This window comes from Panthera pardus, unplaced genomic scaffold (genome assembly GCF_024362965.1).
Source record: "Panthera pardus isolate Hobbes unplaced genomic scaffold, ASM2436296v1 HiC_scaffold_17, whole genome shotgun sequence".
NCBI classification, from domain to species: Eukaryota; Metazoa; Chordata; class Mammalia; order Carnivora; family Felidae; genus Panthera; species Panthera pardus.
Window position 1 is genome coordinate 30,969,284 of NW_026526732.1, and position 13,116 is coordinate 30,982,399.

The 13,116-nt window shown below is 38.3% G+C and overlaps 1 protein-coding gene across 8 annotated transcripts in view; it reads right to left on the reverse strand.

Moving 5' to 3' along the window:
- Positions 1-1,062: 1,062 nt before the first annotated feature.
- Positions 1,063-13,116, reverse strand: part of TBPL1 (TATA-box binding protein like 1) — a 36,795-nt gene continuing 24,741 nt past the window's right edge. For 7 of the 8 annotated variants that reach the window (XM_053904474.1, XM_053904470.1, XM_053904472.1 and 4 more), the window contains 6 exons: positions 8,858-9,036; positions 6,729-6,811; positions 6,515-6,578; positions 3,748-3,851; positions 3,551-3,645; positions 1,063-1,596 (listed from right to left, as the gene is read on the reverse strand). In XM_053904474.1, coding sequence (XP_053760449.1) covers positions 1,517-1,596; positions 3,551-3,645; positions 3,748-3,851; positions 6,515-6,578; positions 6,729-6,811; positions 8,858-8,992 — 561 coding nt within the window. In that variant the 5' untranslated portion in view covers positions 8,993-9,036 and the 3' untranslated portion in view covers positions 1,063-1,516. The other variant, XM_019420528.2, reaches the window with a different exon arrangement.

Consider the following 13,116-nt stretch of genomic DNA (forward strand, 5'->3'; position numbering starts at 1 on the left):
TCAGGGCAGGATGTAAGTGAGGTTTGGGAGACTTTATGAGATGGTGAGGAAAATGGACTCGAATATGGAGGTTAGGACGCGGCCATTTCTCACGAAGCTTTCAAAACGTTTTGGAAATTCAGGTTTTAGTGGGGGATTGTGTTGGAATACTGTCTCTAGTAAGTTTCTACTGAGAAGCTAATTGCACTCTCCACTCAACTTCACTTCCAGTTGAAATTATTGTTGGTTCTACTGAATTCCTCACCCCAGGGGTGGAGCGCAACTGCAGCCTGCTTCGCACGCCACCATCCCAGGGCTCACGCGGGTGAGCCAGAGAGCCAATGTTTCACACATGCACATTTATTGTCATTTTAAGAGGAGCAATCCCAAATACTGGATAGGCAGTCACTCTTCGGCTCCATTGAATAAGACACAGCAAGGGGAAAGACATGTCTTGCAAAATGGCTTTCAAGTTCAAGTTGAACTATATTATAATTATACTGTGGCACAGAGGCAGCTTGTGGGCACTTCTTGTTAAAACAGCACAACGTATCAACTTCTGACAAGACTCTTAGTATAGCCTCGAACGCCAACCTCAGATTACTACTTTCCTACAACTAGAGTTGAGTCTTACCAGAATCACAGAAGTACATACGAGGTACAACCCATCACAGCTTCTTTCTCACATCCATCTCATAGGTAAGAGGTTTTGCTTTTTAAAACTACAATTCTGTAACTTTTAAAAGATATTTAACATTCTCTATCATATTAAATTAGCAACATAAAACATTATGCTTAATCTATAAAGTTCTACTCCGGTTCATTCCCTAGAATTTATACACATATTTTTATTTCTAATCTGCAAGAAAAAATTGCCTATTTGATATTTGGTAACAGAGCATTAAAAGATACTATACACACGTGGCATATATATATTTACAAAATACACTTCAAAAAGAAGCCAACACACTTTTAGCAAAAGTCTAAGCTTGCATAGATCAAAAAGAAAAAAGAATTGTGAATACAATTTTTGTTAAAATAGAAAATGGGGAATAAAAGTTACAGAATGGATATGAAGAGAGATCTTTTCCAAACTTTTATTTGTGCACATTCAATTGAAAAAGATAACTTTTACAGGTTCTTTGGTGCCCATATTCAGCATACAAAAATGTAAAAGACTATTCACAAATAAAACACATTAGCTCAAACTGGAAAAAACTAATGACAACAACAGAACAATTTAAGGTAGTGCACACTGTGACAGCTCTGCTTACGGGGACATGAGAATTACTGCGAAAATAAATAGAATGTCCTTTTGTAAAAGCAGCAATGTCATGTCTTGTAAACTTCCTTTTTATATTACAGCAAGGTCTGAAATAAAATCCAAAGGGCCTGGAGCTTACACTGTAGCCGTGAATGAATAAAAGAGTCTATTTCCTCAATTACTGTTGGTCCAGTTTTCCTTTTGTTTTGAGTCCAATGTGCAGCAGGTTTTAAAAGGTGCTCAGTTAGGGATTCTAACCAATTAAGCGATGAATTATAAAATTTCTTTCCTGCTTTCAAACACAAACGGGTAAATCTGTTCCACAGCGGTAGCAACAGCCTTTACGTTGGGCCCTGTACCAAACACAACAGAGAGAGGAAGGGGTGAGAAGAGCGCCAGGAACGCGGATTTCCCAGAACTGAAAATATACGGGGTTGTTTTTAAAAAGATCTACACTTTACATAGTCAGACAGTCACAGCAAAAACCAAGAGAATAAAATTCTCTCTGAACAATTAAAGGCAATCTGAAACACAAATGATGTGATTCGTCTTGTTTTCGGGCCCCAGGGTGAAGACAGTGTACATAAAAACCACACACAGACTGCCGTGAAGGAGAATAAGAAGCGATGTGAGATACTGATTAAAGGAAGGAATGATAAACGGGAGTAGACATTTTGGGCACTATCCTTTTGGTCGCTGTAGTCTGGCTTTGGTTAGGCCGCCTCTGAGGCTCACAGGAGTGCTGAGGAACCCAGTAAAGTACAACAAGCCTATTTCCAAAGTTCTGGGAAATCAGAGGGCTGTGACTAGCTAACTGGTCTAAAACGCCCCGCAGATTAGTACTCACTACCCACCCCCACGTTTATTACTAACCTGGCCATTCATCCTCACAGTTCACTCAGTAAATAGGGAAGCGTGCACGTGCACACACACACACACACACACACACACCCGGGAATGAGGTGACGCTACATATGAATTAATCCATATAATGCTAGGAATAACTAGTTTTTAAAAAATTTAATATTCCACTTGAATAGATAAAAGGAAACATAAAAAAAGACCAAATATTTTCATAAAACATTTTAATAAAAATGGTTTCACTAACGTACGCTTAACTCTTTCAAAAGATCTTAAAAACACACATATTGTACCCACTGTGAACTCTCTGAAGGTACTGACCATGTGTTATCAGGGTCTGCTCTTTCCTGATTCCTCTCCCTTCCCCCACATAGGATAGTGCTTTGCCTATGGGAACCACTCAGTATCTGTTCACTGAATTGTTAGCATTTCATAGGATGTTCCAGATGTAAATATATAACGTATACTAATCAACCTAACTGTCTTCAGTTTGTGATGTTGTTTAGTTACCTATTAACTCAAATGTAGATTTTACCTATGCATCATAAACTCTACACTTAATGGGGACTTCTCAACAGATTTTGGGGCTCTGCAGAGGCCTAGGCTCCAAAATGTAGGAAGAGGCAGTTGAAAGGAGGGAGCAAATGGATTTGTTCCCCCACACTCCATTTTAAGATTTCGGCATGACCCTGGCAGTAGGTTTTAAAAGTCTCCAAGGAAGATGTGAAAGCCCATAGAATGAGTCAAAACTAAAACTTACTTCTTCAGAGTCTAAAGGTGTTGGTAACGTGTATTTTCTCTTAAGGACTAAAGGAACAAAAAGAAAAATTCAAAGACACCAAAGAAATTTTCCTGAATCCAATTTAGTCAAAGGTTGGGCCTAACTCTCAAGTGATGTCTCCGTACAATTTATACGCACAGTACTTTTAAAAACCATCCTGTGTGCTAATGTGATCCTTTGACATCTATGCCTGGTCTTTGAAACCACCCCTTCCAAATACTTAGGACTCAGAAGATACATAACAAAATACACATAAGACGTGATAAATAGGCACCAGTGATATATGAGTATTTTGCTTATGTAAAACCTCTATGAAGTTTATGAAGTGGATTTCTCTTAGGGTGCCTGTGTGGCTCAGTGGGTTAAGCGTCTGACTCTTGATTTTGGCTTAGGTCATGAATCTACAACTACATGGAATAATACGAATGAATCTCACTAGATAATAATGAATGAAAGAACACTGACCCAAAATAGTATGTGTAAGACTTAAAACTAGTAGAAAAAGCAGGGAAAACGAAACTACAGTTTCAAAAGTCAGGAGACTGGTTCCCTTTGAAGGGCAGAAGTGACTGAAGGGGGACAATGAGACAATATTTGTATTTGGATATAAGCACTTCATTCAAACCATAATTGGCCATACGCTTGCTTTCAGTATCATAAAATACCTGTTACTGTGATACTTCCCGTTGAAAAAATCTGTAACGTGGCTCTTAGAGATTTTATCCGATAGCACACAGCAGGATGAAGTTCAGGTTCATAACTGTACAAAAAAAAAAAAAACAACACACAATTAATATAAATATTTATAGGCTGACAAACAATTACAAATTTGGTAAGTTGTCCTGATTCTTCGAAGACCTACCTGGCATGAGGTCTATTGTTCTTTGTGAATTCTGGCAAACGGATTTCAAATGGCATATTACACACCGCCAAAACGTTAACGACCTTAAAATCTGTAAATATTACCTTCAGGAGAGAAGTACAACTCAATGAATTACTTTGCAACAAAAAAATTGCTCAGCAGAAAATAGAAATTGTTCATCAGGGAAACTATAAATAACTGTTTCAATCCTTAAAAGTAAGAACAAGGGGCGCCTGGGTGGCTCAGTCGGTTGAGCGGCCGACTTCGGCTCAGGTCATGATCTCGCGATCTGTGAGTTCGAGTCCCGCGTCGGGCTCTGTGCTGGCAGCTCAGAGCCTGGAGCTTGTTTCAGATTCTGTGTCTCCCTCTCTCTCTGACCCTCCCCCATTCATGCTCTGTCTCTCTCTGTCTCAAAAATAAATAAACGTTAAAAAAAAAAAAAGTCAGAACAAACTAGAAAGAAAAACAACACCTGATGAACTGATTTAGTTTTCGGTGACTTCTTACTACCATACAGGTGACCCTTGAACAATGCAGGGATTAGGGCCCCTGCCAGTCAAAATTCCACGCATAACTTCTGACTCCTCAAACTCAACTACTAATAGCCTACGATTGACTGGAAGCCTTACCCATAACATAAACAGTCGATTAACACATATTTTGTATACATAGTATATACTGTATTCTTACAATAAAGCTAGAGAAAAGAAAATGTTATTAAGAAAGTCATAAGGAAGAGAGAATACATATATGGCACTGTAATATATTTATCAAAAAACATCTGTACATAAGTGGATCCGCACAGTTCAAACCTGTGTTGTTCAAGGGCCCACTGTAATTAAAGAAAAAGGTCAAAAACTTCATCAAAAAATTAAATAGAACTTGAGAGATTTGCAAGATTAAAACATCTGGGCCTTTTGAATCTTATGTTGTATTTTTTTAAACTTTAAGTGGGATATTTAATCTGCTGGGACAGGAGAAAGAATAGTGATTATAAAAATTAAAGCAGAGTTATCCTTCTCAAGAGTCAAAATGGAAGCTGCCACTTAAATAAGTAAATACTGAGTATACGCTGAGTCAATACTGAGTACTGCGTGTACACTGAGCTCTGAAAGGTCAGACTTTTGCTTATAGGAGTAAGGTAAAATGACCTTTCTGTGAGTTTAGTTAGACGTTTTCTTTCGGGAGGGTAGAGTGAGAAAGTGGTGTTTTTGACTGGGATTTTTCTCAACACGTCTAATGTTATAGCAAGACAAGGTCCAAGGCTGAAAAGTAACTTCAGCCACTCCTACCAATAACTTGAATGGAGCAGTTCATTATCTTTTGAAACGTTCCCAGTAAAACCACAATTCTGGGTTAACTATCTTCCACCTGAGTACCTGCACAAGGCAGCTGATGAAAGTCACTACGCTGTCCAAAGTGGCCCCACCATCAGTCACGACTCTCAAGACTGCCACTTTTCTTAAGCACCAACCCTCCCCCTCTCCCACCATCAGTACTCCGGCACCTTTCTAGTATCTTCCACCTCAGGGAAGACTGAGGAAGACACAGAGAAACTCAACTTCCCACAACTGCTCATTTGAATTCCACACAGCCTGGGCCCATCTCTTCAGAGACCACAGCACATCTTTATTTTTCTTTCGTTTACTCATCATTTGCAAGTGACATAACAAGTCCATACTACAGAGCAATTTTACCAAATGTATGCCTCCATAAAATGGTATCTGATAAAGTTAACCTCCCAGTGATGGTCACTTTACAAGTAAGAGCCCACCAACCAGTATGTACTTTCTGTGGACTAAAGTGTGGATTTAACACAGCAGGCCAATCTTACAATGTCCGTTTTCAAACACTGTGCATTTTGTTTTGGATTTATGCTATTTTTTTAAAATGTTTATTTTTGAGAGAGCGCAAGTCGGGGAGGGGCAGGAGACAGAGGATCTGAAGCGGGCTCTACACTGACAGCAAAGAGCACGACGTGGGGCTCAAACTCATCAACCATGAGCTGAGCTGAAGTCAGGAGCCGGACGCTTAACCGACTGAGCCACCCAGGTGCCCCAGGATTCATGTCATTTTTAATACAGCTGATTGATTTTACAAAATGCAGCCTTTTCTGAGTTCTTATACACAGGTGTATACTTAGTATTAGTTATTCATGTGAATCCTTTTCAACTTACACCAGCAAGTGCTCTTATTTCTCAAGCACAGATTCAGTCAGTTCTGCGTATTTTTAAATAATCACAATTTCCTGTTATAATGGTAATGCTGTCACTAGCCATAAAATGTAGGAACACTGTTCACTCTTAGCCATAAAATGTGTAGATCTAGGCAAGTTCCATTCTAGTATCTTTTTTCTTCTTTATAATTTATGTGATAGCTATCTATAAATAAAAACAAATGCGCTTCAACTTTTTGAACGTAGGGCCCTACTCCCTACTCATCATCCTGACAAACTACTCTTGAGGTCATCGAAAACATGACTTGGTGTGTGTGTGTGAGGAGTGAACAACCTGAAGAGCTGAAAAGGCAGGTCACGTGTAAGGTAACAAGCCTCTCTGAGAAAGGGGGCAGTGAAAAAGCCAGGATCCTTGCAAGGACTCACGTGGGTAAGTTCACTGCGTAATTTTTGTACTGAAGGACAGTAAGAAAAAGGCCAATCGTGAGGAAGTTTTTGTGTGATCTCTTCAGTCTATTAAATTAAAAAGTTTACCTTTACAAACTAAATCCTTTCATATTTGCAGTTTGGATGTTTTTTTGAAAACATTACCTGAAAACCTAGTTTCTGCAGACTGCGGGCTAAACGTCTGGCACCAAATTTTGCTTCTTCTTCACTACGGTTTTAAGGAGACGAAAAGATTATCAGTCACACAGGAAATAAACTTTATACTGACAAACATGACAAACTTCACACATGATTTTAAGTCCAGGAAAACGTCCTCCCCTTGTACAAAGGAAACATTAAAAGTCCAAGGAAAGTTTACCTTGTTGCTCCAGTGCAAATAATTTTTCCTGAGGACCAAATTGTAGCTGTGATTCTAGGTTTTCTAAGCTTCATTAATACTTTCTGCAAAAAACAACACACACACACACAAGACCCAAAACCTGATTACACATTAAATATTAATTTTCACTTACGGTGCTGCTCTATGTGGCCATTTTAATACAAGTTGACTACTCGACGCTTACCCAAGTCTGAAATAAATAACTGTTCTCCAAATCATCCATTCGGAAATCGAGCTCCATACCGAACACAAAGAACATATTAATCCAAAAGGACATTCAATTAATCAAAAATACAAGGTCTGCATAAACCTCTTACTATATACTTGAAATCAATACGCCACAAGTCTGTACACTTTCCAACTCTCATTCCCCGCTGGCTACATAACTGGAATTTGCAATTCGCAATCCACATAAATGGATCCTTAAACATGCCAAACCTGTTCACACCTCAGGGGTTTTGCAGTGTTTGTTACTGTCATCCTGAATGTTCTTCCCTCAATAGTCTCACTTCATTCAGGTCTCTCACCAGATGTCAGAGAGGCCTTCCCTGACCACTCCATCAATGCACCCATCCCTTTGTCGCTCCCCACCTCCCACCTTGCTTTATTCTGCTTCATGGGACTCAACGCTACTTTCTGTACCTTACAGTTGAGATGCCTACTACATGTTCAAGTTCAATACACAAATCTTGAATGTAGGGGAAACGGTGGAGCTGGAGATGTAATTTTAGATTCCTTAGATATGAGAGCCATTTATTTAAAGCTGTGGGTTTGAATGAAATTATCTACAGAATGAGCATAAGTCGGTCAAGGACTAAGGTCCAAGAGAACAACAAATTTAAATTTTCATTGTAGTTTTTCATTTATGGAAATATTAATTATATGCCCACTGTGCATAAGAGAAATAAATGTATACTGATTACGATAGCATATGAATTAGACGTTTCGCCTTCAAACTTCCATTGGCATTTTGAGTTTTGCCCTTTCTCTGTCATATGCCGTATTACCCACTTATTATCAAAGCTATTAAATCTGGAAGGATAAAATTTCCCAAAGAGTCCAAATAAAATCTGAACCAAAAGATAGTATAAAATTTCACACACAAGTGGCTGGGAAACACTAAACTGAGTTTATTCTGCATTTAAGTGCCTTTCACCACCTGCTTACCATCAACTCAGCCTTTTCAGTTCATCTTCCTAGAAAAAATGACTTCCCTGTCCCATGGCACACACAAGATCCAAAGCAGTACGAGGCCTTTTACTCGCTAACCTTCTTCAGCGGACATATTCCTTCCTTTATTTAGGGGACGATGGCATTGCTGATGAACTTGAAAATCTTTAATTGTGTCACTATTAAGTTTTAATTGAATTCAATTCCCCTTAACTTAGTTTGTAGTACTAAGAACTAATGATAATTTACTGAGGTATACTGGCACCTAATTTTTAGAGCTTGGAGCCTTCATATACATTCATAATTTTCATAATAAATGTATAAGATACACATCTCAACATCATGTGGTTTACAAAATCCAATGAACACGTATTGTCACTTCTAATGTTAATCTTCAATAAGATTAAAGGCAAGTTATCAATGCTTTTATTTTAAATAGTAGAGGTCTAACAAAAACTAAAATTGAAAGTATCCAGGTTAGGATATGAATCATATTATTTTCAGCCATGTGTTACTAAGAATTCCAACTATTTTATTTTAGCTAAATAAAGAGGGGTATGACAACATACTACAAAAATCACAACATACGTATTAGGACCTCATTCATATCATGCATCATTCATGCAACTAAAAAATTATATTTGAATTAAGTATACACCACTGTACAGATGTCCCCTTCTTCAGTTAAAAGAAATTAAGAGAAAAAAATGTCTAGTAGCCTGTGAATTCTCTGCTAAGACTTAGAGATATGTATATGCAAAAGTTGGCACTTCATGGGAGCAGGGGGGCGCTTCTACAGGGCTCCATATTGTACTGAGTACAGCCGGCACATGGTAAGGTGCTCTTCAACTATCGGTAAGTGAATGTATTTTAGTATATCATTTACAGCGCTACAAAACCAGTCTATGTAGCCCACACGCCAAAATTTAGATACTTACTCCAACATCACGCTTATAAATTACATTTGCTCCCTCCAAAGCAATCTTCCTTAAGTTCAAATGGCATCTTGTTCTAAAAACACAGACTACATTTGTAATTAGAATGTCCAATGCAACATCACTGTCTGCATCCATTGGGGTAGTTTAAAAACTGAGCTTCCCACCACGAAGATCACATCCTGAGAAAGAAAACAAAATAAAGTAATTACACTTAAATATCCTGTTAATTTATTTTTCATAAATAGTCTTGAAAATTAAAATATAAGAAATGAATTACACTATTTAGTTTTCAAATGTGACTCAAACCAAATCATGTCCCTTCTTTTCCTCACTAAAAATGTCATTTTTAAAAAGATAACAAACATGTCGTACAGAATCTTTCAAAATCCGGACCTTTTATTCCTTACAATTAATAAGTAACATTTACGTGCCAGGAGCCTACCAGACTTTTCTCCTGCTACTTCCCTTTACAACCACTATGTTTCAGGTGTATCATAATTATGGCAATTCTCCAAACACACCAAGTTTAAGGGTGGGACTTTGTGGTCCCAATGTCCAATCATTAGTGGTACTGTAACCCGCCTCATACAACTTGCCAGGGCAAAAAGAAGGATGACCTGTCTTTCCTCTATTTTAGGTAACTGACTTACCTGTTTAAAGAAGCAGAAATATTAATTATAATATTAATAGATTTTTCTCATTTGCTAGTCAGCCATTCATTATTCACTTACTGAGTACCTTCTATGCACTGAGGACACCAGGAAAAAAATGAATAAGGCAAAATCTTTTGTCATCAAGGAGCTCACAAGTCTATGAGTGTAGGAAGAAGCTCTCACAAATAGCACACCATTTTCGTCAGGATCACAGTCTTTCAAGGTCTGTATCCTTTTAAAACTATGATACGAGCATTTCTATAAATGAACCAACAAAAAAGAGCCCCAGTTTTTACCAGTAAGCATATGACCCATTTCCAGTTAAAAAATTCTGACTAGGTTTCCACATCTTAAAAAACAAGTAATGGTAATTTAGTTCACCTAACCCACAAAGAGAATACCAGAAAACAGTAACAATACCATTGTAATGATCTTGGGGATCCCTTGCAGCTACAATATGATAAACTAGTATTCTTTATAAGGATTCAAATTATTGTATGACTAAAACAACGAAGATGCCAAGAGTCCCGATAAAGAAAATTCAAGCTTGTTTTCCTGCCGTTTGGGATCTGACAGAACACAAGTCAGACCAGGCCTGTGGCACCTCTCTAGGATGATGGAGCCTTCAGTTCTGTGCACCACCTGTATCTCCGCTTCACCAATTTCTGACTTTTATGTTCCCTTCCATCTGCTTATCTCCTTGTTTTGTTGTTTTCTGTGTATCTCTAAGTCAACTCAAATAACTGTTACGTACAAGGGATGGGGCAGGAGTAGCAGTGCATATACAAGTAGACGGATTACGAAAGAGGATGGAGGCAGTTATCAACACTGATCTTAAACAGCAGGATCGATATCCTGACTCACCACACACCAGGTACGAGAACCTGAAAAACGTATGCAATCTATCTGTGCCTCGGTTTTCTCATTTGTGGCATGGAATCTAGTGTCCTACTAGAACGTGTTGTGGGGATTATACAGAGTGTATAAAAAGTACTTAGCATACATATTTGGCAATAATAACACAAAAATGACAGTTAATATAGATAAAATAATCAATAAGCAGAGATCTCTTACTACCATTTCCCATGATTATATTATAGCCCAGATGCTGAGCCATATAGACCTCACCAGGTTTTCTATTTTCCTGTAAAAACTATGAAATAACTGAGGTAAAGAGGCTCTTAGCCGCATACCCCAACATCCGTTCCACCCTTCCTGCACAGTGAACAGAACCCAGGTGTTTGGGAGAAATAAAATACTATCCATACTTTCAAGGCTCCCTGGGAACAGGTAGAGCCAAGGGGCCACATGATCCTGTCATGATTAACGAAATGTAAAATGAAATGGTTTTGTATCTTTTGCGAAGAAAAGATTGCTTAGAGTGACCAAACTAAGCCAGCCAAGACCCCTTTTGCCTTCCTACCCTTCTTCACTTTTATTGCCTGGACTTTAGATGTAAGAATTGGGAGCTCAAGTAGCCATCTGATCATAAGACTATGAGATAAGGGCAGTGGAACAGTAAGACAGAGCAAGCCCGAGTCCCTAATCCAATGAAATTCCTTATTACCCCTGTACTTCCTAATTCCAGACTTGATGAAGGTGGGAGAAAAATCAATTTCCATCTCAAGGCCCTCACCTGCTGAATTTCTGTCATATGCAGCCAAGCCTAATCCTAACGGATGCACATCCCAAGAGACAGGCTACAGAAAGCACTACTTAAAAAGAAACTCGTATGAAGAAACTGTCAAATTTAGTGTTTCACACAGATTTTGTTTTTTACATTAAAACAAGTTAAAACAAATTAAGGCGAGAATACCAGGACAATATGTAGGGTAAAAATAAGTCAAGAAAGTAGGTATAAAGCAAATCTCGGTGACTGCAAAGAAGACTTGAAATTAATACAATTGTGCCTGTACTTTAGTAACTTAAACTCTAAAAATGAGATCACAGGCGTAGTTCATTCGAAGTTACTCAATGTTCATATTTTAGATGAATATAACCTGGCAAGCAGCCTCAGAAAACACTATTGCTTTAATACGTTTTAAATCAAGGACAGAATATGGAGTCAGTACTTAAAAAAGAATCAGGCGGGGCACCTGGATGGCTCAGCCGGTTAAGCGGCCCACTTCGGCTCAGGTCATGATCTCGCGGTCCTTAGTTCGAGCCCCGAGTCGGGCTCTGTGCTGACAGCTCAGAGCCTGGAGCCTGTTTCAGATTCTGTGTCTCCCTCTCTCTGCCCCTCCCCCGTTCATGCTCTGTCTCTCTCTGTCTCAAAAATAAATAAACGTTAAAAAAATAAAAAATAAAAGAGTCAGGTATCCTACACGAAAGACTCCACATTTCTGAAGCATTACAACAAAAAACCCACTTGCAGTCAATTTAGCTATCTTGTAAAACAAGAAAGCAGTGCTGGATATTAACAAAGATTCACCCCACAGCTAACATCATACTCAATGGTGAAAAGCTGAAAGCTTTTCCTCGGAGATCCAGAACAAGTCAAGGATGCCCACTCTCACCACTTGCATTCAACACAATATTGGAAATCCTAGCCAGAGCAGTTAGGCAAGAAAAAGACAATGCATCCAAATTGGAAAGGGAAAAAGGAAAATTGTCACTTTTTTGCGGATGGCATGATTTTATATATAGAAAACCCTAAAGACTCCACCAAAAACACTTTTATAACTAATAAATGAATTCAGGAAAAGCTGCCAAGTACAAAATCAATATATAAAATCTGTTCTGTTTCTATATACTAACAACAAACTATCAGAAAGAGAAATTTTAAAAACTCAATTTATAATTGCATCAAAAAGAACAAAATACCTAGGAATAAATTTAAACAAGGGGATGAAAAACCTGTACACTGAAAACTGTAAGACACTGATGAAAGAAAATGAAAAACAAGTAAATGTATATTACATGCTCATCGATTGAAAGAATTAATAGTTAAAATGTCCATACCACTCAAAGCAATCTAGAGATTCAATGCGATCCCTATTAAAATCCCAATGGTATTTTTCACAGAAATAGAACAAACAATCCAAAAATTTGTATGGAACCACACAAGCAATCTTGAGAAAGAACAAAGCTGGACTCCGATTTCAAACTATATTACAAAGCTATAGTAATAGAGATAGAGCTCAAAATAAACCCATGCACGTTCAGTCAACCGATGTATGAATAAGGAGGCAAGCATACACAATGGTGAACAGACAGTCTCTTCAAGAAGTGGTGCTGAGAAACCCGGGCAGCCACATTCAAAAGAATAAAACTACACTCCTATCTTACACCACACATAAAAATAGCACAAAATGGATTAAAGACTTGAATGTAAAACCTGGAACTATAAAACTAGAAGAAAACGGGTGGTAAGCTCCACGATACCACCAGTCTTCGCACTGAATTTCTGGATCTAACTTTAAAAGCAAAGGCAACACAAATAACCCAGTGAAGAAATGGGCAGAAAACATGAATAGACACTTCTCTAAAGAAGGCATCCGGATGGCCAACAGGCACATGAAAAGATGTTCAACGTCGCTCCTTATCAGGGAAATACAAATCAAAACCACACTCAGATACCACCTCACGCCAGTCAGAGTGGCCAAA